A 26,193-nucleotide genomic window follows, 5' to 3' on the forward strand; every position below is an offset into this window, starting at 1 on the left:
ATTGGAGCAGAACAGATTCACTTGTGAGTTAACTTCATTGAATTTGGTAACGGCTGCATGAGTGACAGACCAAATACTGACTGGTAATGTCACTACTTCAGTGTGAGTTTGGAGGGTGATGTTAGACTAGTCTGTAAAATATCTGTAGCTGGTATGTAATTGCTCACAGATTTGAATGATGTTTTGGCCCAAAGGAAGTTTGTTCAAAGGATAAGGAATGAACAGAGTATAGCTGATACAGCAAATATTTCTCTGGGATTTTGTAATGCAAGTAATGTGTATATGTACAGCAGTGTAGACTTTTTTTTTTTTTAAAGGAGAAACTTTACCGATATTTTTAAGTGTTCTTTGCAGCTTTTTTGGGGGGGGTGGGGAGGGGGTTGAACTTCATTGTTAGAGGAAAACCCACGGTGTTATGTGGGTCCAGGGTGCTGTAACGGCTTGTTGCAGCCTTTCAGATTTATGCGAGGCCGCCGGGCTGGGGGCTCCCTGCCGCCGGGGTCCCCGCGCAGCGCCGGACCCCTCGCTCGCCCTTTAAACACCGGGCTGTGACGTGTGTAGCAGTCCATTCATAATTCCAGGCGCTTCGCTGCTTATTGGCTCGCTCTGAGTGGGGCGTGGTCTGGGCGTGGACGTCACGCCAAGTGGGAGAGACCATCTCCGGGAAAAGGAGGAGGGGAGGAGACTGTTTCGCCTTTCTCTCCTCCTCGGCCTATCCCTTTCTTTTGTTTCCCCCTTTCAGCCCGAGCCCGGCAGCGTCTCTCGCACCTTCTCCCGCAGGCTGAATCAGGCCTAGCGCACGGCCACCGCCGCCATCCCCCTCCGTAGCGCCCGGCACTCCCCCTCCTCGGGGAGGAGGTGGCACCTCCCACTCCCCACCTCCTCAGGCCTCCGCCATCTTGGCGCCTCCTCAGAGCAGGGGCCGGAGCGGGCTCGGCCGGCCGCGGCGGCTCCTCCTCAGCGGTGGAGCGACCCACCGCGGGGGCGGGGGGGGAGAGGGAGGCGGGGACAGAACCACTGCGGCAGCGGCGGGGGGGGGCAGGGACGGCGAAGCTACCGGGCCGGGCCGAACCAAGGGGCAGGGGCTGACAGGGGCGGGCGGTACCACTAGGGGAGGGGGGGGGGCGTGTGCCGGGCCGGGCCGAACCATGCGGAGGCGCTGGTAGGGGGAGCGCGGGGGAGGCGGTTCGGTGCCGGTGCCGGTCCCGGGTCCGCCATGGCCTCGAACTGCGCGGGGGGCTCGTCGGCGGGGGGCGTCGGGGCGGCGCTGGGCTCGGCGCTCAGCGCCAGCAAGACCAAGACCAAGAAGAAGCACTTCGTGTGCCAGAAGGTGAAGCTGTTCCGGGCCTCGGAGCCGCTGCTCAGCGTCCTCATGTGGGGGGCCAACCACACGGTGAGCGCGCCCGCATCGGGCCCTCCATTCCCCTCCCCTCCCCCAAAACCGGGGCCCTCACCCCCAAAACCCCCAGGGCCCTTCATCCCCCCACCCACCCAAAAATAGGGTCCTCCACCCCCCCCCCAAACCAAGACCCCCCCACCCCCAAAAAACCCAGGGCCCTTCATCCTCCTCCCAAAAACCAGGGCCCTCATCCCACATCAGGCCCCTTCCTCTCCCCCCTCCTCCCCTGACCAGGACCGCCCCTCTCACCCCTCAAAAACCAGGGCCCTCCCCCAAAACCGGGGCCCTCACACCGCATCAGGTCCCTTTCTTCCTCGCCTCCCCCCAAAAGCTAGGGCCCTTCCCCCAAAACCAGGGCCTTCACCCTGCATCGGGCCCCTTCCCCCCCCTCACCTCAGACCAGGGTCCTCATTTCCCCCCCCCCCCCCGGATCAGGCCCCTTCCCTTGGGATCAGGCTCTTTTCCCACCCCAGACCATGGCCCTCATCCCCCTGGTTTGGGCTCTTTCCCTCCTTAATTCAGGGCCTTGCCTCCTCCAGGCATCCATGCCCTTCCCAGGTTGCCATTTCCCCGGATCGGGACCACTAGGAGGGTGCGTCCTGCTCGCCCCAAGGGTGCCCGCCACGCAAGGAGGGTCTCTGTGGGGTCTGCTCCTCCCTGTGTGTGTCCCCGTCCCTCGGCAGAGCCCTTCCTGGGGTGTTTCCCTCCTGGGATTGGGGCTCCTTCCCAAAAGCGCCCTCGTCTCTGGGTGGTCCAGGTCCCCTGGGTCAGGGTGTCCTGATCCAGCCTGGGGTGGCTTTAGGCTTTTCTTCCACTAGACGCTTCCCTTTGCGTGCCTGCCTCCTCACACCCACCCATCTTCCACCATCTCCTTCCCCAGCGTCCTCCCTTCTCTTCCCCAGAATTGAGGGCAGCCAACACCATTTGGGATCCCATCCCTCTCCCTGTAGGGTACTGTCGCCTTGGCACGTCTCCTTGCTGGGACTGGTGGCCCTCACTACCCTGAGGACACTTATTCAACACCCGCAGCACTGTACCCTGTCCCAAATCCCTGTCCTTCTTGCTCAGGGTAACCCCTGTGGCTGTGTTATGGTGGGGGGACTCCCACATGTCACTACCCAAAGGTCCCACACGCAGTGACAGTCCTGTTCCTCAGGGTTGGCCATGTGGGGAGGATTATGTGTGCCTCTCATCTCCGTCCTAAAATATACAAAGGTCTTTTGTCCCCATCTGTCTAGCCTCATCTCCCTCTGACCTTAGGCTTCAGCTACCAGAACTTGGGCCAGAGGCATCCCCACAATTTGTGACCTCCGTCTCCCTGGGCAGTGCTTGGTTCCTGTCTCAGGAAGGAGCTGGGAGCGGCTCCCTTGGAAATGTCCGGGAAGTGCTCAGCTCTTTGACCAACCTCCAAAGGAGGTTGCTAAGGCCATCTTCGTATCTTCCTCTGGAAACTTCTCCATGTTATCTGATGGCAGGCAAAAATCCCATGCTGGATGGGGAGGATAGATTTGCTGCTGCTTTCTCTTGGATGTGGGTGATGAATGCTGTTTTGAGAGAATATTCAGGTGGTCACGGAAAGATCACCCCTTCCTAGATTAACGCACTTTCAGGGCTCAAAGACAGCTATTCCTCCAATGGGTTAATGGAGGGTTTCCTGGAAAGTGAATGGGCTTAATTTTCGTAGAGGCAAACAACATTTCTCCTAAAAGCAGAATTATATTTCTAGTTTGCCTGGCAATGGAGAGAAACCTTCCAGATGTAGTTCAACGCGGCGTTGTCTTCCTGAATTAAAGGATGTTGAGTGCTTGCTGCTCGTGCTCTTGGCCAAGAGGCAGGATAATGAATTTAATCAGGTTTTGATCAGCTTCGATGGTGCTGTTAGGAGCCCTGCAGAAACAGGGAAATTGTTGGGATTCCTCTCAATTTCATTAGTGGCCTCTTAGGGACAGTTGTTGCTTGGTGGCAATTAGCCCTTCTTTTCTGTAGCTGTCTGGGTGCTAGGAATCTGGCAATGTTTTTAGGCTCTGGATCAGGGCATTAATGTAACTCTTGGAGCACGTGGCTGTGAAATATTTCGGCAAAGGGAGGCAGTCAAGCTGCAAGTTCTGCGTGAATACTCGGTTAGTAATGAGACTATATGGGATGCACGTTATGAAGAAACTGCTGCCAGAAATGAAGGCCATATCCTGAGGGGCTGGGAAAGGGTTTAGAAAATATCAGCTGTGACCTTCTCACCCTTTGACGCCCATCCAGGATTTCCGAACAAATTCTTGCTGGCTCATTTTCCTCCACCTCTCCGCCACTGGTCTGAGTTTGCGTTTGGGTGAGCCTTGTGAATACCTAAAAGGGTTGGTAGCTGGTGTGACCAAGCTGCAGAGCAGGCTGCGAGCTGAAGTATTTCTGTTTACTCAACGCATGAGCAGCTGCTCGTCCTGGTCTGTGTTTGAGAGATGATGTTGCTGCTGCCCTGGTTATATGGGAAGTGGAATTGCTTATATGCTTCCAGCAGATGGATCTGGACAGTTTATGAATATTTCCAAGAGTATGTTTGAACTTTCTGAGAAATCTTTTGTGGGGTTATTTAATGTTTGGCTTCTGGACCACAGCTTTTCAAGGAGGGGAGTCTGTGGGGCCCAGCCTAGGGATCCCTGCTGTAGGAGAGGGAGGAAACACTGGTATCGGCACAACCACGAGGCTGCGCCAGGAAGACTTTGTCAAAAATACTTGCAGTTGAGATGAACTTTTTCATGGACAAATCAAACAAACAACCATTTTATGCAATCCACCATCTCTGTTGACTGAAGAAATTCCCTTGGGTCCATTAACTGAGTCTGGCAACAGTTCGGCCCTGCCTTGTGTTTAAACAAGCTTGTTAGCAGCTGGTGTGAATACAGCCTATGACGGGTCTGGAGAGGATCAGGAGCAATGATGTGAGCGCACCGAGAACAGGAACTGGTTTCTGGAACACCAGTTCCAAGCAGTTCTGTTGAAATAGCAAGTTGGGTCTTGGCTACCCTGGTGGTCCCCAGCCAGCATTTAAACTGAATGAATGAGAATCAGGGTGGGTCTGTAGCTGGCGAAAGCAAGGCGAAATGTGGGTGGTATTAGTCTGACAGATAAATTTTGAACCCGAAAACCACGGAGGGGAGAGGAAGCTGTGAGAACTGGTGCAAGTAGGAGAAGGAAGTGGAGTCACAGAGGTTCGCACTTGATTTCTGAATATTCTGTAAGCTATCGGGTGGCAATGTAAAATTCAGCAAACGCAGAGATGGTTCCCCTGGAAGCTTTGCTTGCAGCTGCTGTTGTCATGGCATTGGAAGAGGAGATTCAGCTCCTCGGTGTTGGTCGTATGTGTGATGCTCCTTGCACGTTCTCCGCTCCCTGACTTGAACGTGTGTGCATGGAAGTTCACCAGGAGCAGAGGGAAACTTGTGATGACTGGGGAAGGGGGAAGCCATCTCGCACTGAACAGCAGCGTGAACAGAGCGGTGTTGTGTGATACTGTGGAAACCATAGAAACAATTGTAAGGTGGTGATTATACCAGGCATCGGGATCCCAGTGAGTTTGGGGGTTGCTGGAGAGGTGACTCTTGTTTCTGTTTGTTAAATGAACAGTTGAGTTCATGCAGACTGCGATGATGCTTCTCTAGGTGGCAGTTCATCCACCAGAAAAGATCCCTGTAGCTCTGTGGATGTTGGCAGGGGCAAGGAGTAGGTATAAACAAACCCGTTTCTGTCAAAATGGGTAGATCTCTTCTGCTGGCTCTGTGGGTCTTGCCTGAAGCAGCCTCCTGCGTTCCACAGGCTCCGGTTACTGGCTGAAGCACCAGCCGATCTCCTAGGACCTTTAGGATTGGTGCCAGCCAGTACAAAACACGGCTATTTAGTATTCAACTGAAATAGCAAAATTGGGATTTGCAGCACGCTTCTCCCTTCTCTGCAGTGTTGTTTTTGGTGTTGCCATGTTAATTCTAGCCAGAGCAGCATCTGCCACATATCAAATGTTGAAGTCCTATAAATTGGTACTGGCACATGGTAAACAGCATGTATTCGTCCTTTCCAGCACTTGCTATCTGCTGTGGCTCTAATTGACCTCTGGAGAGAGCGGCATATGGTGATGGCAATGATAGCCAATGTTAATGATCAAGGCTGGTGGTTCTGAACCTTCATATCCCAGGACCTTCTGTTAAAATAGAGATTCCAGGAGCTCTTTTCCCTCTTGAGATATGGAGAGAAAAGAAGGTCCTTCTGGGTAATTCAGCAAGGAAAACTGGGCTCATGTGCCTGCTCTGCCACAGACTTACTGTGTAGCCTTGGGTAGGTCATTTAACCTTTCCGCTGTTCAGCTCCCTGTCGGTACCAGCGTGAGTGTGGGCGCTCGCAAGTGGCCTGGGAGGATGGATGCTTTTACACGGTCCTGAGGCCATGCTGATATAACGAGTGACAGTCTGCCCTGCGGTGGTGGGGCGGCAGAGTAATAGCTGGCTGATTCCTCCGTGTGTGACGCAAGTGTTGTGCTGCAGCTCCGTCAAGATTGCGGAGCTCTTCCCAGCAGCCTTCAAAGCACTTGGGGAAGAGGTGGGTTCACTGTCACTAGGGGATGCTTCTTCTCTTAAGGCATCCTGGTGTCCCCAGAGTGCTGGTAGAGATTATTGGCAACAAGATTCATGCTTCCATAGCATTGTGTGTGTGTGTTTGGGGGGGGGGGGGGTTGTTAGCCTGGATACTGATTAATCGTGCTCTAATTCATGGAAACGGTGTATTTTCTCAAACCATCTAGTCTCTGCTTTCTGGTTCAACTGTTGCCCATTTGCTGTACAGTGTTAAGCAGCTGCAAAGTTTTGCTACAGATGTGGATTTGTCTCCATGCTAGTTAAAGTCATTTTGCTATATGTCTTTTACCTACTTCCCTGGAGTATTATAAAGTTTAACTAATGCTCACAAAGCACTTTGCGATGCCTGTCTGATAGGCATTGAGAGGAACAAAGTATTTTTACTTTCCCAAGCAAATTCCTGTTGTAAAGAATCCTAGAGAGTAGACTCACACACTCCATCATCTGGATCTTGTTAGTAAACAAATTGCGTTTTCCCATCAATTTACTAATGGTAATTGCCACTTTGAGGCTACAGTCAGGTTTTGAAACAAAATTATGCCTGGCCCATTCGTTCTAACAGCTGTCCCTGAATGACACAGAATATTGATGTGTCTTTTATTGAAAAAAGGAATTGGCTTTGGTGGGAAAGGCAAATTACCAACTGCAGATAAATCCAGAATCGCACTGACTGGTGTTGCTCAAGAATTCAAGTGATCAAGAAATATGAGCATAAAAGAAGGAGGGGAAGGTAGTACTTTTCCAGCCCTATAGGGCCGGGGATGGCTGTAGGCTTCTCAGCAGCGTAGGCAAAAATGAATTCTGCTGACTGCGGACGAAGGGCCAGGCCACTTCTGCAGGGGGGAAGGGGAACTGCGGGCCGGGGAGCTGGAGAAACGCAGGAGCTGAGCTTGCTGTTCCTCTCGCTGCCAGCAAACGGGGGAGGAAGGTGGCAACGGCGCCTTCGGAGAGAAGAGGGTCTCCCTCCCTCACCTATTGCTGTCGCCCCCATGCCCTGATCCCTCCGTCGGTGGCATCCGTCAGCCTTTCTCTCCAGGGCTCTGGCCCAGGCGGAAAAGGCAGTGGGACTGTGGCCAATCTGCTGCCCAAAGCAGCAGCCTGCCTGAGCCCTCCTCGCTGGGGCCACCTCGGCACGTAGGGCTGTCTGCCTTGCCCAAGGAATTGCTCCCTTGCTCTCGGAAGAGAGTGAAACCGGCAGAGAATTGCGCAGCATCTCTTTCTTAGTGCCCCTGCTGTTGTCTGGTGAAGATGTCAATTGGTTTGTCTAAAATGTGTCTGGGTTTTAAATTCTTTAAGCTGCGCTGGGAGCCTTGAGAGCCTGGTGCGTGTTTGAGCCTCTCGTGAGGCTGACGGGCATGTGCCATCCAGCCTGGCTCTGACCTGGCGAGGGGCAGGATCGTGTCTTACGTTTCACTGCAAAATGCAGGTGGCAGCAGCAAAATACAGTTCTTAACCAGCACTTTCAGTGCAGGCCTGGGACCCTGGGTCTGGAGACAGACCCCTGATCTGAAGAGCTTGCACTCTAGATCCACAGTTCTTAACTTTTCCAGTTTTGGGAACCCTAAAGCCTTTGCAGTGGAGGTGTGGGAATACCCTAATCGCAGACTGCTGTACAGCACAGGCCTGGTCTTTGTAGTCACTGTACGTCTCCTCAAAATAGTCCATGACCCCTATGGTGATGGACTGATGTGTGGTGACTCTCAGTGGTGCTGTCTGCCACTGCACCTCTTGTTCCCTACAGCTACTTCTTCCAGCGTAGAGAACCAAGCCCAAGATCTTGCTGTCCCTCTTATGGCCAGCAGCAGCCCCGGAGAAGGTCTCCAAAGCTTCAGGTACAGGCAGACTTTCTACAGCTGGGTGACACCTGTTTGTGGGAGACAGGCGGGTGAGACCTGTGGCAATGGGCTCCCCAGAAGCCAGGGGTTGCTGGGCACCTCCTTGCTAGGCACCTTGCTGTGACCTTGCCTTCTGTAGCATAAATACACAGACACACACACTCTGCTATATATAATCTCCTGCTACACGCCTCTCCCTGGGGAGAAGACGAGAGAGCAAACATGTGCCAGGCGTTAGTCACGTTGCTCTTGGAGGCTGCTCAGATTCCACCGCGATAAGCGCAGGAGAGGAACCCTATAGACAGTGCTGTCCGGTGCTGTCCTCTGCTCTCGTTTGGGCAAGCTCTCCTAGCACTTCGCTCAGCACCGCGCTGCAGGCCGGGCCCTGTCACCCCTAGGAAGCAGCATTTGATGCTGACAACTGTACTGCACGAAGGGACAGTTTGGGGACATCTCTTTTCCGAGGCAGTGTGGGGACAGGGGGCCTTTCATTCCTCTCGCTTTGGGATCCTGAAGGTGTCAAGCACGGGAGTTACTGTAGGAAGACAAGGTGCCTCTTGCTAAAGAAAATCCCAGACCTCTGTTTGCTCTCAGACTGGTGTCAGGAGCAAAGGCCCAGGGGAAATCTGGCCAAGAGCCGGAGGGCAGCCTGTGAGTCCCGGGACTAGGAATGGCCCCTTCGTCTCTTTGGCTGCTTTGAGAGGTAGTGATTGCGGTCCCCGGCCCAAATCACTTCTCTCTGTGCGCCTCTTCCGGAGCCAGCATCTCGAAGCCTCCAGAAGGCTCTGCTGCACGCAGCTGGCAAGGGGGAGAGGGTGCTGCCGGGGGGATTTTGCTGGCTGTTGCCAGGCTGTTGTATCTTGGGAAGAGTGGAAGCATCTTTCGAATGAGGCGAGGTATCCTGGCGCACCCACTTCTGCCAGTCAGACTTGCAACAGGTACAACGTTTGCTACGAGGCTTCTGCTTTGGCAGAAATGGGGACATCCAGAGATGTCTTGATATCTCATTTTGCTAACGTTTGTGTCTGAATTCCTCATGGGGAGGAGACAATCTCCAAATTGCCGTTCCCGCTCGGCTGTCAGCACCCTCCCTCCCCTCTGGAACCAGCTGATAATAGCTTGTTTGCCTCTTACCCACCGCCGAGAAGAGGGCTGAGAACAGGCGTGCCTCAGGAGCTGCGCTGTCGGACCTCCCCTCCTGTTAGACAGCAATAATTAGCGGCTGGAGGCAGCACCTCTTTCTTGATACAGAATTAGCTGTTTTCTCTTCCCCCCTCACCCTGAGGGGAAATCACTGCATGGGGCTTTCTGATGCGGCTGCCTGCAGAAGCTGGAAGCGAGCTGGTCCCCAAGGTCTGGGAGATCCCTGCCTGGCCTGTGGTCCTCCTGCCCTTTCCCCTGTTCTAGCTGCAGCTCTAGGAGTGACTCCGTGCAGGATCGAGCCTTTAGCTGAAGCTGGGAGTTACTGGCCTTCCTGCTCCATCCTGATTACAAATGATGGGAGGCATCTGACATTATTTATTCATTCATCTGTGCAGCGTTCTCCATGTATCCTGAAGCACTTTATGGGAGTGCTTAAAGCTCCTCGGTGCTGCTACAAAGTAAATACTGGGCAGGGCTTTAAAGAGCAGCATCTCTGTTCTTAACTGAACAGTGGCCGGATAACTTTCCCCTTATCTGTTGCGTGGGATGAGTGTCTCTGAAAATAGTCATCTTTTCTCTTTGCAGCGTGTATGTGTCTTTCCTGTCTTTCCTTGCAGTCTGACGTTTGTTAATCTGGTCTGTTTTTTTTTTTTTCATTGGCAACAACGGGGAAAAGATGTGAAAAATACCCACCTCATCAAAGGCTTGCTCACATCCTGGACAGCTCACTGCCCATCTCCAGAGCTGGGGACCTCCGCAGTCCTTGCAGAGTTGAGCTGAGTTGAGAATCGTTCCCCCCTACCTCCTCCTTGGTGGAGATGGGGCAGCAGCTTTGGGCAGTACTGAGTGTCCTGGTGCATGCAAGGAGGGGGGGAATCATCTACTTCTCCCCAGCGTTACCTACTTAGCACAGTAATTATGGGCATGGTGTTGCAGTGGAATTTCTTCCTAAATCCACCATGTTAATACCAGCTCAGTGAGTTGGGACTTGTGTGGGCCCTGTGTATGAATGACGGTGCATCTGTCCTCAGAAGAGGCAGCTCAGAAATGTGCTGCTGCTCGACTTGCTCTTGAATGCTGCCACATCCTTGTTAGTGCACTGGCTTGTCTGGTGCAGGGCAGCCAGATGTGGTCCAGAGGTGGGTTTTTTTCCTATTGATGCTTTCGCTGCTGGGTGCTGTAGCACGAGGCTGCCTGTACAGTAGCAGCTGAACATTCATTCTTCAGCTTCGCTGTGTTCCTGTGGTTGCCGCTCATGACTAAGGAGCAAAAACAATCTAGTGGAGTGACTCATCCCGTTAGAGAAGGTGGGATAAGAGCAACAAGAGACAGCAAGCATAGAAACGGCATCCACAGGGGAGCTGCGCTGTGCTGCGCCGAAGCTATGCGTGTGTCTGTTCTGGCTGGTCAAGTTGAAGATTTTGGTCATCTGTGATTTGTAGCAGTGAGAACTAGTTATGAAGTTGGCTGAAACAACATTTCTTAAATAAAGAGAAAGGTGATTTCTTTAAAATCCATCTCTTGGCCTGTAGGTTTGTCTCAATTCTAAGCTGTATCCTGGGTGATCAGTAAAAGGTGAACAAATGAAAGCGCTGAGGTTGGCTCGGGGAGTACTCACTCCACGACTGAATGAGATGTTTCTGTGGCTTGTAACCACAATGTCCTCTCGATCGCTTCAGCACAGAAAGTCGCTCTGAAAACCTAATGGGTTATATTGCTTCAAAAATGGCTTCTGGGGTATTTGGCATCCCTCTAACTCCGTTGACGATAACTGCAGGACGGTGGAACTTGGGTTTTGAGTCTCAGTTTCCTTTCTCTTTTAGATCAATGAACTCAGCAATGTTCCTGTCCCTGTCATGTTAATGCCCGATGACTTTAAAGCCTACAGTAAGATTAAGGTGGACAATCATCTATTCAACAAGTAAGTAGGTGCTTCCTAATTTTTTATTTGTCCCTGCAAATAAAGTTCCCTTTGCTTTAGGGGGAACTGTCATGGTGAGGGCCTTTTGGTTTAACACATTTTAATGTCAGGATCTGTCATGGTTGGGCACATGCTCCAAACCTGCACCCTGCCAAGACCACTTGGCAGGACATGGGAGGGTCTGTCTGTCACCGAGATGCTGTCTGGTGGTCTGGTATCTATCCTTTGCATGATGAGAAGTCTAGTAAGGCCAGGCTCAGAAGTGGCACTACTTAAAAGCAAAGCTGGAGCTGGTTAGACATGGATATTCACTGGATTGGGAGAAGACGACTATTATTTTGGTGTTTACAAAGTGTGACTTACCCAAAACCCTAGGGCCAGCGTTCACTGTAGGTCCTGGTTAAGCACAACACTGGTGCAGAGCTGTTCCTTGACTGCTGCTGTGCCTTGTCTGGGTGCCCTGATCAGACCAGCAAATCCAAGTTCATGGAGAGGAGGGCAGGAGTTCATTCTCCATGGCCCACCAGGTTCCTTGTCTCTTTGAGACTGTTCACCATAGACACTTGTGATGCTGCGCTGTGCCCTTGGCCCCTTGGGGTTTGTATAGAGACACCTCCTTATCCTTTCCCAAGAGATTAATTTTGGAAGCCTTTTTGTGACTGGCGCTGAGAGCTGTGTTCTCCACCATGGCTCTGTTTGTGCATGTCTGCAGTGCTCCCCGATTAACGCTTCATTTTCACCAAGTTTCACAGGCATCAGTTTTCGAGAGTGGGAGTGTGATTCAAAAGTTTGTCTCTCTTCTCTGGCACCTACAATTAGCAGTATCTGTTCTTCCCCTCCTCTCCTACATAGACGTTAGTTTTCCATGTGTTGGTGCAAAGGATTCCCATTGAGAACAAGCTGAAAAAAATCTCCCAGTGCGTCCAAGCAGGGCCATCTTCTCTGCTGCTTCTCGCTGGGCAGAGTAAGAGCCCTGGGAGGGAGTAGGTGCGGCATCCCTGGGTGCTGGGGAACGCTGTGCTGCGGCGCGGTGAGGCCCCGTTCCCAGCCGGCAGGGCCTGGCAGCAAGGCTCACTCTGTAAAGGCTGGGACTGGTCTAGAATGTGCCAGACCGGAGCTGATTCACCCGCTCTGCTCTGCGTTCTGGGTGAGACAGTTTGTCTTGTGATGACCTTTCTTTTGACGCACCAGCGATCTGATCTGATCTGATCTGAAATCAGAGCCCCTCTTTCCTCCAGCTTTTCATCTTGAACAGTAACAGTGTGTTGCAGGGGGCAGCTGTGTTACTGAACGGAACAAAGCGACAAAGGAGGAGGAAAGAGAAATTATTCTGTCAAATCTGTACTCGTGACAGGGGAGATTGTTCTGTAAGACAGACATCCTCGTCCAGAGAGCCTGTAAGTCAAAGGCTGGATCCTGAAAGCGTTTCTGTGAATAGATGACTTTTGTAGGCATCCAAAGGAACAAGCTGCCCTAGCGAGGGTAAATGTTTGCAGAATTGGGCCCTTGTAGGGAGGAGGGGGCTTGGATATCCTGGGGGTTAGCGATGAAGTGGGAGGAGAATTGAGTTCAATTTCACAAGCTGATCTTTGCACAAGAATATCTTTCTTTTCTGCTTTGCCCTAGGGAAAACTTGCCAAGTCGCTTTAAATTTAAGGAGTACTGTCCGCTGGTGTTCCGAAACCTACGGGAAAGATTTGGGATTGACGATCAAGACTACCAGGTACCCCCTTTTCTCTCCATGCCCTTCCTAACTCCTTTGCTTAAGACAGAATTATAAAACTGGGGGAGAAACAGCGATATCAACATTCTTGTGTGATCAGCTCTAGCGGTGTATAATCACGGTTTGAAAGGTTTTACCATAGCCCTAAGGGCCCTCAGCGATGGAACAGACCTTGCTGTGCCAGGCAGTGAGCGGTCGCAGAGTAAAAAGGTGGTTCCTGCTCCAGAGAGCTCACATTCTAGGCATAAAATAAGAGGCAGCAGATGGCTGCAGACAGGCGGGGAGCTGGAGGATAACAATGATCTAGTGCAGAACATCTGCAAGGAAAACGGATCGGTTGTGGTTTTGGTTCGGGTGCTGCTTTAACCAAGTGTGTGTGCCAAGCGTCGGTGCTGTTGAACTGGGTTTATCAAGGTGGCTGCTGCTTTGGGACATGTCCCCAAAGGCTGCAAGATCAGACTTGCCTTGGAGGGGAGAGACGTTTTCTTGTATTAATGCAGCTGGGCTTAAATCCAGTGGAAAAGAGATGTCGCAACTCTTGCTGCTACAGCACGGCCTCCCTTCTGCACGCAGCTTTTAGTCTTAACGCACACAGGAGATGCGTAACAGCAGGCTGGTGAGAGACCACTTAAATGAGGGGAAAAAACAATGCAGAAAGAAGAGGATGGCTTTGATAGTTGTGTGACCTTTAGCGGGCCAAGTGTCAGGTAATTAAAGCCGGTATCTCTGGCACTCTGCTGCAGTTGATAAAGGCTGGCAGGGTGCCAGCACCGACTGGTCGAGAGCTTCAACCAACATGTTCGCTGTAATCAGCCAGCCCAGCGCGGCGCATTGGCACCGCAAGAGTGGGTGAATGGTGCGAGGTTCTTGCTCTCTCCCTTCTTTACTTTACCCGTTGAGCCCTGCTGCCTGTGTTGTGGGGGGAGAGGACATGGGAGCACAGCTATTCCTGCCAGTCCCTCCCACTGCTTCCTTCTGGTAGCGTCTGTGCATGCTCTTGCCCCCCCCACCCCATGTGTGTATGTGTGCGTGCACCCTCCCCCCCCCCCCCAAGACTGTCACAATTCTCTGTAATTATATCTAGATTATTGCTTGATCTCCTCCTGTTTCAAGGTTAATGTAATGAAGAGATCTGTTTTCCCTCTCCAGCTGCATGGCTCACTGCGCTGGTGAGAAACTGGATCTACTTGATCCAGTTTCTGGTCTCCTGTGGTGGGGGGTAAGGAGCAGATGCGTAGCACCTGCATCCCATCCTCTGCCCCCTGGTTCCCAGACCGAGGGGGGAGCATCTGCGGTCCCTCCGCGAGAAGGGGTGCGCTCTGAGCATTGCTGTTTGGGGCTTTTTGCTTCTTTGTGTAGCGATGTCTCAGAGTTGCCTCTCTCCTGGCTGCCGGGGTCCGTCATACTCTGCTGCCTGCTCTCGGGCATGTTGGAGCTGGGCACCTGAGGGTGTTTGCTCAGAGCGAGACACGTTTTTCATAGCAGAACTGACAGTTTTCTTTGCTTTTCTTCTGCAAGAGGCTGGCTGTCCCCAGGAGGAGCAGCAAATGCTGGTTGCTGGCTCCTGGTTGCCCGTCGCAGCTCTGCCCTGGGTGACTGCCCGTCTGCTGACGGAGGTAGAGCTGAGCCCGGCGCGGGGAGGCAGGTGGTGGTCTTTGGGCGCCTGTGTGCTCAGTGCCTCCTAATTACCTGCAAGCCATGAGTCGCACACGCACGTCGCTCCTGCTTCTGATGGAAAATCTCTTTTATTTTCGGGACACGGCTGCTCAGTTCATGCTTTTCTTGAATGCGTTCCTGTTAGATGATTAATTTTATTTTTTCCCTCCTACCATCAGGCCCGTTTGCTAGGCAGCAGTGGCACTTCGCCAGGAGAAGCAGTACCATTGCCTCCTGGTCTGTTGACAGTATTTATGCCAGGCTGCGTGTGGTTCTTGAGGAGGCTGCTTGGCCAGCAACACCCTGCCCCTTGGGCTGGCTCTACCAGGGAATTGCTCTGTGTGCTGCCTTCCTCCATACCCTTCAGTGCACCTCTTGCATGTGGTGAAATCATTAGCTCCTAATTATTTTTTTTCTCAGTCCATCTGCTGTAGGATATTTTAGATTTTTTTTTCCTCTCTGTTTAAAGAATTGATCAGAAACATGTGAACTAACTTACGTGGAAGTACACACAGTTGTGCTGGTTCCCTCTTACCTGGTTTATCGTTTATGTTGTACCTGTTGCTCCGAATGGGTACTTCTCCCATTTCTGGGGCAGAGCAGTTTGGCTGTTTAAAAGTGTCCACCCAGAACAGAAAGCAGAAGACATTCACTGAGCTGAATTCAGGTGGGTAAAATGCAATGGCTCGAGTGGGAGTTAAGCCAGGATGCTAAATTTAACACTCAAACTCTGGAGAAGGTGGGAGTGACAGGAAGGGAATGAAGTAAACCTAAGGACTGTGAGTTTGGTAATGTCCATATGTGGTCACGATTTCTGCTTCCCATCTCCTCTAGAAGAAAGGCTCTGTGGTTTTGAGGTGATGACTGTTTAAACTGTGTAGCACAGACTCATTTGCAAATGTCAGCAAGAAGCAAGTTTTTTTTGTTGTTTGGCTCTCTTTTTCTGACAGTTTTAAAACCACTGGCAGTAGTAGAGTTTTTCCCCTGCTTCATTAAAGTTTTAAAAGCTTTAAACGCTTCTTTCTGAAAGGAAACCTCTCAGCTCACTTGCAGCGTGACATGGTAAATCCCTCTTTCGCAGCAGGCTCTGCTTGCCTGCCTGTCCGTGTCTGCAGAAGAGCAGGCTCCCTCTGCTGTCTGCTCTCCAGAGCAGCCAAGGGGAGGAGAGAACAGTGTAACTAGCAGCTAAAAAACATCGTGAAATGCATTGTCCATCCCTGAGGTCCTGAAAAACACATCTACCTTGAGCTAAAAGCCGAGACCCAGACATCTGCACTGCTGTGTTTCAGAGCAAAGCTCTCCCCATGTGCTTGCGTCAATGGTAAGGAAACACTAGGGAGATCCAATACCAGTAGTTGGCAGAACAGCTTCTGAGCAGACACTGGTAACTGGGATGCTGGAGTTGGGAGGCAATTGCTGAGAAGTGACAGAGAAAACAAGCAGGAGACTGGTGACCTGGCTGCTAGGTTAGTCAGGAAGGCATGAAGTGGCTGTGACCGTGGGATGAGGCTCACACCAAGTCCTTCTGCCTGGGGAGAGGGATCAGGGCTCACGCCATGGTACAGGGGAACATGGTAGATACCTGCTCTGCAGTTTACTTTGGATTTTCCAGTTGTGCTGCAATGTTTCGTTGCTAAGGGTGGAGACAGGGATATAAAGACAGATGCTCTTGGTTTTCGGAAGAACAACCGATCTATTTATACTCACTAATCCTTTTCATCCAATTATAAGAATAGCAGAAGCTGAGGGTGGCTTTTGGTTTCAGTATTTCCCCAACTCTTGTTGGGGAATTCTTTACAAGTCATACTGAAACCAAAGGTTTTTTTGTCACTTAATGCTGCTTTTCGATGGAAAAGAAGTCAGGCCCTTTGCATTTATTGTGTTCTGCTTTTCCTTAGACCTTGGAAATATCCTGATTGTTCTTAGTTTTCCAGGAGGAACTCCTAAGACATCTTGACTTGTGTATACTGCTGCCTTAAAGACTCATTAGTAAAGAATATCTTCAAAAATGTGTGCCAGGTGTTGGAGTAAGACATGTTAACAAATCGAAGGCCCAGACGAAAGTTCTAAACCCCATGTCCAGACTTCTAAATTGAGTGGGTTAACCTCTGTAGTGCTGAGCACGCAGGGATGCTTGCTTATAACCATCACGACTGTAGTTGGTTTGCGAATGTGCTCTGAACCCTGGCCAGGACGCTGGCACAGTTACAACGGTGGACCACCAAGTCCCTGGGATGTCTATTCTTCCAGGGCTAGCCAGGTTGTGGAGCTGGCTCTGGTCGCCCATGTCACATGTACTTTCCAAGACTGCTCTTCTTTCTTCTCTGGGGAAGTGGCAGTTCCTGCCTGTCTTCCCCACCTGTTTGTTCTGGTTCCCTCAGAACTCGGTGACACGAAGCGCCCCGGTGAACAGTGACAGCCAGGGCCGATGCGGGGCCCGGTTCCTCACCACCTACGACAGGAGGTTTGTCATTAAGGCAGTGTCAAGCGAGGATGTAGCAGAGATGCACAACATCTTAAAGAAGTACCATCAGGTATGGTGAGTCTGGAACCCTGGGAGAGGGAGGTGGCGAACGCCTCGGGGAGCATCTTGTGATTTGCTGGGGAGCTGGAGCTTGGATTCACTGTGAGCAACCTGGCAGAGCTTGCCAACAGCTTTTGCAGAAGAAAGCAGTGTTCCTTAGCGCCCAAGAGCCAGTTAGGGCATAGCCGTCTGCTTCTTCGCAGTGCAGAGCCCCTGCATGGCTCACCCTGTTCCTTACATCAATGAATTATGGATTGCTGGTGCCTGAAAGCAGTAAACATGGTCCTGATTAGTAGCCCTTGAATTAGACTTTCCGGAGGGACCCGGGAGGAGACAGCTGCCTTACCAGAAGGAAGGAGGGGCGGCATGGGACAACTGGAAATGTTCTAGCCTGGATTGCATTATCAGCCCGTCCATCTGCTCTTTACTTCCAGATACACTCACATAACCGCAAGAAGTGAAGTTAGCCAGTGCCAAGAACAGAGTCGCCCAGCTGAGACTGGGTAGGACAGGACAGGCAGGCTGGACACGCGCACACAGTGGGATGCTCGGCCTCGGCTCAGGGCTGAAAGCTTCTTGCAATGCCCTAGCTTGCTTTGCTTGAGACGCTGGGCACTATTTGCAGGCCTCCTCTCCTTTCGCATGAGTGTCGGATGGCTGGAACCGGAGGCTTCCCTTTCAGCTTCTTGCTCGTGTTGTGTCAGAGATCGGTTTTGTGTGACGGTGCCATCTTTCTCTGCCCTTCCCTTCCCCGCTCCCCTCCAGTTCATAGTGGAGTGTCACGGGAACACCCTCCTGCCTCAGTTCCTGGGCATGTACCGGCTCACCGTGGACGGGGTGGAAACCTACATGGTGGTTACCAGGAACGTATTTAGTCACAGGCTGACCGTGCATCGGAAGTACGACCTGAAGGTGAGAGTTTGGAGGGCCATGACGGAGGTGTAGACTGCTTTTCAGGATAGTGGGAACTGGGTTTTTTTAAGACCTACTTGACAAGGTCCTGGACTTCGCTTTTTGCTTGGTGGCAGGGAGGGGAAACTGACTTTAAAAATATGTTCATTTTTTTCTGCGTTGAGGAATTAAATTAATTGGTGTCAATAAATTCTTCAGGAATACAATACCTAGTGCACCAATGCCTTTTCCTTTATTTTTTTGTCAGGGCTCAACAGTATCCAGGGAAGCAAGCGATAAAGAGAAGGTATGGACCATCCCTGGCCAGCCTTTCCTTCCTCCTGGTGGTTGGGAGCAAGTGGGATCCATCTGACTGTTCCCTTTTGCAAAGGGGTACTGAGCAGGGGAGATTAAACGGGCCTGGAGTGACAACCTGTTTCTGTCCCACCTTTCAGGCTGTGCCCAGTAACTGCTCAGGAAGAGATGGTGCAGACACCTGGCAGAGGTGCAGATCTGGTGCTGCCAGGCTTGTTATCTTGACACTGCCAAGAGTGGGGGGAACTTCTTGGGGGACAATTCCACAAGTACCAAATCCCAAATTAATGTGATGGTGCCTTTATGGACAGGTTTCTTCACAGTGCTCCCCTCTGTGCCAAGCTGAGTCAGATCAGCAGTTAGCTTTTGCAACAGATGCTTTTGTAAACCAGACCAAGCCCCTCTCAGCTTCTTTGCATATTTCAGTATGTTTGTAAATTTAGGCTTTGGTCCCGTTAGGGGAGCTTCTAAGAGTCCTGCCCCTGCAAAGCTGCAGCTGTGACACTACCATGGAAAGTCCTATTGAAATCACAGCAGTAACTCATGGTACTACATTTTTTGCACGTGCACATGGGCTTTGCAGGTTTGAGACTACTGAGTAAGTCTACTCCAGCCTGCCCCAAAATTAGATCTCTGGCATGAGCCAAGGAACTCCCATTTATACTGAAAACTGGCGTCAAGGCATGGCTTCATGGTGCCCAAGTGTCCCTGGCTTGCTGGCTGTTTGCTCTCTAGCTTTTTCTGCTTATGTAGCTCGTCTCAGACAATTCACATTAGATCTATATAAAGTCACCACACAGTCGTATATCATTCTAAGAACAAAATAATTGAATTCCCAGTTGCACAAAGGGGTTGTATGTTCTTCCATATCCCTGAAAAATCCTCAGGGCCTGTTGCAAGCAGATTCCTCGAAATACAGTGGTTTTAATTTTTTCCTCAAGTCTTTAGGGAGAGAAGCATTTTTTTCAAGTCTCCCCCTTCCCCCCTCCCCATTGGAAGCCAACAAAATGCATCTCTCTTCTATTCTGGGAGCTGGTTGGACCGTCTCTGGCTGGAGCCCAGCTGTCAAGCTTTCAGCCTGCAGCAAATCTTCCCGGCAGTCTTTAAAGTTGAGTTGCTCTCGGTGTCTCCCTTCAATTCCCCCTAGGTACAGCTCAGCACATGGATTCATTGAGAAATACTGTGCTCTGCCTGGTGCCATTTTAATACCTAGTGGACAGGATGAGCCACTTTGCCGTAGAAAGAGGCAAGAGACATCCTGATGCCACCCTACGCTTAATCAGAGTCTCTGTGCAATCAACATATTGCAAAAAAATCAATGTACCAGCCCTCCCGCAAGAGGGAGAGTTTAGGAGTTTGACACAGGCTTTTCCTTGCAGGCCAAGGATCTGCCAACGTTCAAGGACAACGACTTCTTGAATGAGGGTCAGAAGCTGCATGTTGGAGAAGAGAGTAAAAAGAACTTCCTTGAAAAGCTGAAGCGGGATGTGGAGGTAGAGTTTCCTGTGGGGCAACTGTTACTCTGAGTGGGTCTCCCGTAACTGGATCCTCACGGCGGCTGGTGGCCTGAGGGATACAGCAGTGCCTGAAAAGCAAGTTGTTCCTTGAGCAGTCAAGCAATTGCAGTCAGGGTTGTGCTGGTGGCAGGTGGCATATGAGCTCCTGTGTAGATTCTGTGGAGTCTAGTAAGGGTTCAGCTCTCACTACAGCCTTTTCTTACGGAGATACCGGCAGGGTAGGACTGAGGGTCTCTGATCCCACATGCGTGCTACTGTTCTCACTCATCTCCCTCTCCCAGTTTCTAGCTCAACTGAAGATCATGGACTACAGCCTGCTGGTTGGGATCCACGATGTTGACCGGGCAGAGCAGGAAGAGATGGAAGTAGAGGATCGAGCAGAGGATGAGGAGTGTGAGAATGACGGTCTCAGTGGCAACCCCATTTCCTCCTATGGCACACCCCCTGACAGCCCGGGCAATCTCCTCAACTACCCTCGCTTCTTTGGGCCTGGAGAGTTTGATCCTTCTGTTGATGTCTATGCTATGAAAAGCCATGAAAGTGAGTATCATGCAATCTTGCCCTGGAGAAGGTCTGGAGGACAGAGGAGGTGTCCTGGGGTTTGGCTGGGCTAAATGGAGTGGAAGGACTGTCCACAGAGAGAATGACCTTGCCAACTCTCTCACCTTCACTGTGCAGTCCCTGGTTGTGGAGGGTGCGAGTTAGAAGGGGTGGAAGCGATGCTCAGAGAACAGTGGGGTGTTTGAAGAATGTGTGGGCCTCCAATCTGCCGTTTCCAGTCGTTCTTCTCTGCCCTTCTACAGCTTTCAGATGCCTTGCTTTCTTTGCTAGCTGCATCAAGATAGATCTGCCATATATTTCTTAAGGAGGGGGGTGTCGCTGGGCTTTGCTCACAGCGCAGGGTGTGCTAGCGACTCTCTTGCCTTGCTAGGTGCTCCCAAGAAGGAAGTGTACTTCATGGCCATTATAGACATTCTTACGCCATACGATGCGAAGAAGAAAGCTGCACATGCTGCCAAAACGGTGAAACATGGGGTAAGCGGCCTGCCACCCGCAAGAAGGATGGGCTTTGGGGCTTCTGCTTTGCTGCATGCCTCTGTGTGTGTGTGTGTGTGAAAGATTTCCTGACTGGTTTTCCACCAATTTGTAAATTCTCCAATGGTTTCATGGCCAAGTACAGCTCTTTCCTCACTCTTCCTGTGTCCTCAGACTGTTTTGGAAGGGCTTTCCCTCTGGTTGGTGGATCAGGACAGCAAGACCTGAGTTTCCCTGTTCATCCTCCCTCTTGGAGCAGAACAGAGGGATCCAGACACAGAGTTCTTCATGCTCCTCCCAAATCTCCTCTAAACCATGAAGGAATAAGTCCAGTGCCCTGACTCAGTGGCCTCCAGCAAATCCAGCTGGGGTTAAAATCAGTTCCCTTGAGGATCTCGCTAGACCTCTCAGGGTGTTGGTTGTTTCTTGAATTTGCAAGCCCATTTGTGGGTCTTTCCCAGCAGAGCCAGGCTGTGCTGGCCACAATCCCTCCCTGCATCCTCCCTCGTCCACCCTTGGCAGTGCTGCAGGGTCTGCCCCACGAGGAAGGTGTTGTGACTTATCTTTCCTCTCTGCCTTGCAGGCTGGGGCAGAGATCTCCACCGTGAACCCAGAGCAGTACTCTAAACGCTTCAATGAATTTATGTCCAATATCCTGACATAGTCGTCTTCAGCCTTCAGCGAGAAATGAAGAGAAGAGGGGCTACTTCCAAACAGAGATTGCAGCCTGTGACACTAAAACAGACACTGTAGCAGCATGTGGGGTGTGCGTGTGTGTGCGTGTGTGTGCGTGTGAGCAAGAACGAGTGTGTGGCACTGTGTGACTTAAAAGAAAACTAATTCTAGGTGCACCCTCCGACAGTCCACTTGACCCAGGTGGAAAAGTGGGTTTTTATGTTACAGAAGTGCCCAGACATAGATTTGAGGGCTTTTTAAAACAAGCAAAGTGCATTGTTTCAGCACTGCTCTTTCTAATGACGTTTTCTCCTCTCTGATCAAGAGAATCCTGTAGGGATATGACATGTGGCACTGTATAAAAGGGGTCACTCTAGATCATGTTCAGTGAGAGTGAAGCAGTGCCTGATTCCACAAACTACTACTAATTTTTTTATTGGACTGTCTTTACCAGAAAGACGAACAAGCCCTTTTATTTCCCTCTTGGTAGGAATTGGAAGGAAAATTGCTCACCATTTCGAGGATGGAAAATATTACTCTGATAAGGAGGAGTCGCTGAACTTTAACTAGGTAAATTCAGACTGGGACACTTTATATTTTTTGGTTAATTTAAGTAAAGAAAACTTTTTTTGTAACTGCACTTGATTTACGAGAAAGATGAGGGAAATGAACATCTACCAAAGATGATCATGTAAAAAGGTGTAACTCCTAAGAGCCTAAAAAAATCAGTGTGAGAAGTAGTAGAGACCTTGAACAGCCTCAGAAAATAATGTGCTCGGCCCCATCATGCTTTCAATTGGCTAGCTATGAAGATTTCATAAAAGAGAAAAATTGCATTTTGTACCTGTAGATTTGGGATAGTATTTGACTATCTGGAACGTTTTCCTGTCACACCTCAGTCAGGAATTGCCGTGTCTCTTAGATCACAGCTTCACATCAGAGTTCTGCCAGTGTTAATCTAGCTAATGTTCGTCTTCCTAACTCGCCCAGGCTGCAACAGGTACTTGAATTTGTTTCCTGACAGAGGTTCTTTGGCTAGTTGGTTTATTTTTTAAAAGGCAATGCGACTTGCACGCGAAGGAATTGGACTCGCTGCCGGTGGGGAGTGCTGGAGCTGTGACCGTGGAGCAAGTTTCACTGCTTAAGAGGACTTGGGACTTGAGCTGTGATTGTTTTTACTCTGCTCCGCTCCGTATCCCTCTCTAGAGCGACAGTCGAGGAGCGGAAATGTTTGAACACTTGCGCCAGATTATTTTTTTCCCCCTAAGGAATTGGAACTGATTTGTGTGACTGAATAACGTCCTGTTTTGTCTCCAGAATGCTTGTAATATTTTTCACAGCCAAGCTTGTCAGACTTGCTTTGGGTTTCATTAGCTCTGCTGCACAACAGTTACAGACTTTTTGGTTCTTTTTTTAATTTTCTTTTTCTTTTTAAGCAGGATTTAGCGTTTGGAACAAACCTCTTGCAGTTGAAACATATTGCTTATCTGCCTTGAAACTGTTTTCACGTATGCCTTTGTTTCGGGAATAAGCCGTTTCGAATGTCTGTCCTGTGCTGTAATGCGTGCTACAGTTTGGTGTGTGGAATTTGGTCTTTTTGAGAGATAACTGGTGCTCATCACATCCTGGTAATTTCCCTAGACTAACACTAGCTCTGGTCTGGATTCTGAATGCGGGCTTGGGCTTTTGATGTTCATACCCACATTCTTGATGTGAATCCCACAGGTCTCAGCTTTGAAGGGGACAAAAGGGGGCTAAAGTTTCAGCCCATAAGAGTGCACTGTAAATAGAGTCTTTAAGAGTCAAAATTTGATATTAGGGGGTGTAATGGGATATGAATCTTTTTTTTCATTCATGGATCATTCCCTTTGACATGGGGCAAATTTCTTCTGCCACTGTAGTCCAGTCCCTGTTCTGTGTGATGTGGGGGCTGACACACCACTGTCTGAGAGTCTAAAGAGTCTCGTGTCTTAAGGTGTGTAGCTGGAAAAGCCACAAAACAAATGCAGATACGAGAACACTTTATAAAGGGAGGAAATAGAGGGTATCATCAGTTTAGTTTTGTGGGCATTATATTGGTTGCTTTTCTCTTAAACAGTAAGCACTTAAGTTTACTATAAATTAGAAATTAAATACCAGTCACTTTTTATTCCTGACAGTTTTTTTTAAATCTGCATTGAATCTGCAACTTTGGCCTGGTAAGTTTGCCTTTCTCCTTTGGGGAAATTAGCTGGTACCTTTTAAACTGTTTATCTTCAAATCATGTATTAAAAAAGAAATGAAAATGGGGGAGGAAGAGAGAAGGAAATTAGTAAACTGCAGACATACTACAAAGAGACACTACAAACAAACACCCCAAAGTCAGTAGAAGGATGAAGTTTGCGTAGCTAGGAGCAACAATCTCATTCACTGGATTTCATAAACAGGAATGAAATTAAAATGCAGTTAGTTCCTGCAGCAATCTTTACAGAACTCATGATACTAAGGGCTCAAGAGTAGTTAACTGTATTTTCTTGCCCCACTCCAAATGGGGAGAAAAACTCCTGCTAGAATTAAATTGGCTGTCTCTGGCTCAAGTGATATAAAAAGCAGCCCTATAAACCCTATTCACTTTTAGCACTTCCCCAATTCTGCCACTTCTGTCGAGTTGCCATACTGTGTGTATTAAAGTAATTAAATGCAATTTTCTCACTTAATGATGTATTACCCAGGTATGTAACTTTGTTTAACATAAGCATTTTGTATATTGTTTACATTTTGAGAGGTAGCATTATGTTAAAATGCTAATTTTTGTTTCTAGACAGTATTTTTATTACCAGAATAAGAGGTGACGCTGCAAATATTTGATTTGTTTTAAAAGGGACTTTTTGCTTTTGTTTTTGTTTTGTTTTGTTTTTTAATCTTGTTTTAGGTCACTTTTTTAACTCAAGTATTTAAAAAGAAAACCCAGCCCTTTCAGTCCTGGTTTTACAACTGCTTGTGCTAGTTTGTTGTCTGTTTCTGGTGTGAATTTAGTTCTAGTTTGCTGAATGTAGATATTTCTGTCTGTAGCATGTACCCTGCAGAACACTTTACACTGAAGTGCATTTGACTGAAAAACACCGCTCAGCTGAAAGAGTTGCAGTAGGTAGACAGATCACTCGGATCCCCATCAGAGTGCAGGAGAGTCTCTCACGTGAGAAGTTACTGCTTTATTTTTTCAAGAAATTGCAGTGCAATTCTTGGTCAACTGGAGGGGTTTTTTTAAACAAAAAAAACCCCTTAGTGTGCAGTCTCTCTCTCCAGTACCTGAAGGCAGTTTGTGTTTGGGAAGGGAGCTGCAGGATTCATAGTCCTGCCTATACTGAAGATCTCTTTTTGAACATGGGCCTGATCTGTCAAAATCAAGAACTAAAAACTTCCTTGAACCTAGAACATGTCTCTTCCCCTTTGAGATAGCTCCTAGGGCATAAAAAAGAGCAGGAGAGGAAAGGCAGAGTAAATAGTCCCAGTTTGGGTGCTGTTCTGCCCCAATAGTGCAATAAAAAAACCACTCGAGAACATGATGGGTCACCCTTTATATAGGAACCACTTGTTCTGGAGTTAGCAGGCAGCACCCGTCCTCTGTGTCAGCTTTGTGTCAGTGCGAGGAAGAGGGCCTGGTGGCAGCAGGAGTTCGCGTCTTGCAGCAAGGAGCGGTGGAATCCTTCCCCCTTGTCTCATACACTGCCGCTGATTGATCTGGTTTTAATTATAAAAGCCATGATGATACAATTTATCCCTGGGGAAACTTCTGGGGTAGTAGGTGACTACAAATTTCCTGCATAAATGAGGCTGTAGTCCCACATCCAAAAATCCTAGTTTTAGATTGGATTATCATAATAGCAAAAGCACTAAAACACTTGAGTTCTATTCCCTCCTCTGGGAGAAAGCTCCTGCTTTGCCCTCCGGAGCACGACCACAGCTACCTTCAACTGGGGACCAGCCTCGGAGTCCAATAAAGGCACAAAGCAAGGTTGTATTGTAGTTATGGACCGTGGTTGGTAGGGGTTGTGTCTTTGCCTCAACTGACCGATGCCTCCCAGTCCTATGACTACTATGCAGTCTTTACAGATGCCTCCTTTCAAGCTGCACAAAGGTCAAAAGTGTTTAATCTTGAGCTGGTACAGACCTTTCAGAAGTCAGTGCATGTACTGAAACTTGGTTTGCAACACTGCGTAACTGATCTGAGACAGACTGTCATTGCAATAGCTCCAAAAGCAAAATAGCTGTCCTCTGCTCATCTGTGTGTTTTTAATGCCCCATTTCAGATTTGCCTGTCAACTTCCCGTACTTCTGCAGAGCCATTCTCCGGTATCCATATTAGCCACTACTGATTTTCCTTGCTCTTTGAAATGAATTCTTGTGTAATAGCAATGGCAAAGCTTGGAGAACCAACTTCTGGTCATCCATCATTTTTAGTGGTTTCAGTTTTTACCACTCAGAACTTGTGCTGTTCTTTGTTTAGCTGCTCAGTGCTAAGCGCAGCTGGATTGAGTTGTGTCAAGTGAGCCTATTACACACAGGTCACAAGGGTGGGCAGGGCTAATCAGTGCAACTGAAAAAATGTGAATAAATTAAGTTTAATCAAAAACTAAAAAAAAAAAGCATTTAGGTTTTTTCACTGCTGTTTTTTAAATAGGAATTTTAAGTCCTCTGTGCTTGTCTGTTTGCTAGGAGCAGTTTGAGACACTGTTACTGTTTTGAAATGCATGCATGTTACAAGATGAGTCTCCAACCAGAGAAAAATAAAATTAAAACTTTGTGTACATCTGTTCTTTATCATTGTCTTCTTTAAGTGTTCTAATAATCAGCTATTACTTTGTGAAGTATGTGGTCATTTTAAGGAAGTCTTAAACTAATTACAGCTGGAAAAGTCTGTTTATACCTGCCTATAATTGGAGCTTATAAATAAGAACTGATTCTAC

The 26,193-nt window shown here is 49.4% G+C and overlaps 1 protein-coding gene across 2 annotated transcripts; it reads left to right on the forward strand.

Annotated features, from left to right (window-relative positions):
* Positions 1–1,216: 1,216 nt before the first annotated feature.
* Positions 1,217–26,041, forward strand: PIP4K2B (phosphatidylinositol-5-phosphate 4-kinase type 2 beta). Of its 2 annotated transcripts, XR_010886502.1 has the most exons (11): positions 1,217–1,393; positions 10,814–10,911; positions 12,538–12,634; positions 16,672–16,824; positions 17,580–17,726; positions 17,974–18,012; positions 19,400–19,513; positions 19,819–20,077; positions 20,469–20,572; positions 21,156–21,338; positions 21,738–26,041. XR_010886502.1 is itself a non-coding variant. In XM_067312172.1 (10 exons), exons 1-10 carry the CDS (start codon positions 1,217–1,219, stop codon positions 21,234–21,236), a joined length of 1,269 nt encoding a protein of 422 aa, XP_067168273.1. In that variant the 3' UTR covers positions 21,237–26,041. The 2 variants fall into 2 exon arrangements, 1 of the variants encoding a protein (XP_067168273.1); XM_067312172.1 differs by having other exon boundaries at positions 21,156–26,041.
* Positions 26,042–26,193: the final 152 nt, after the last annotated feature.

The sequence above is a fragment of the Apteryx mantelli genome, chromosome 28 (assembly GCF_036417845.1).
Source record: "Apteryx mantelli isolate bAptMan1 chromosome 28, bAptMan1.hap1, whole genome shotgun sequence".
NCBI classification, from domain to species: Eukaryota; Metazoa; Chordata; class Aves; order Apterygiformes; family Apterygidae; genus Apteryx; species Apteryx mantelli.

Coding starts and splice junctions, on each gene's coding strand:
- PIP4K2B (XM_067312172.1), top strand. CDS start 1,217: ATGGCCTCGAACTGCGCGGGGGGCTCGTCGGCGGGGGGCGTCGGGGCG. Junction 16,825..17,579: donor TCTTAAAGAAGTACCATCAG/GTATGGTGAGTC, acceptor GCTCCCCTCCAG/TTCATAGTGGAGTGTCACGG. Junction 17,727..17,973: donor ATCGGAAGTACGACCTGAAG/GTGAGAGTTTGG, acceptor TTTTTTTGTCAG/GGCTCAACAGTATCCAGGGA.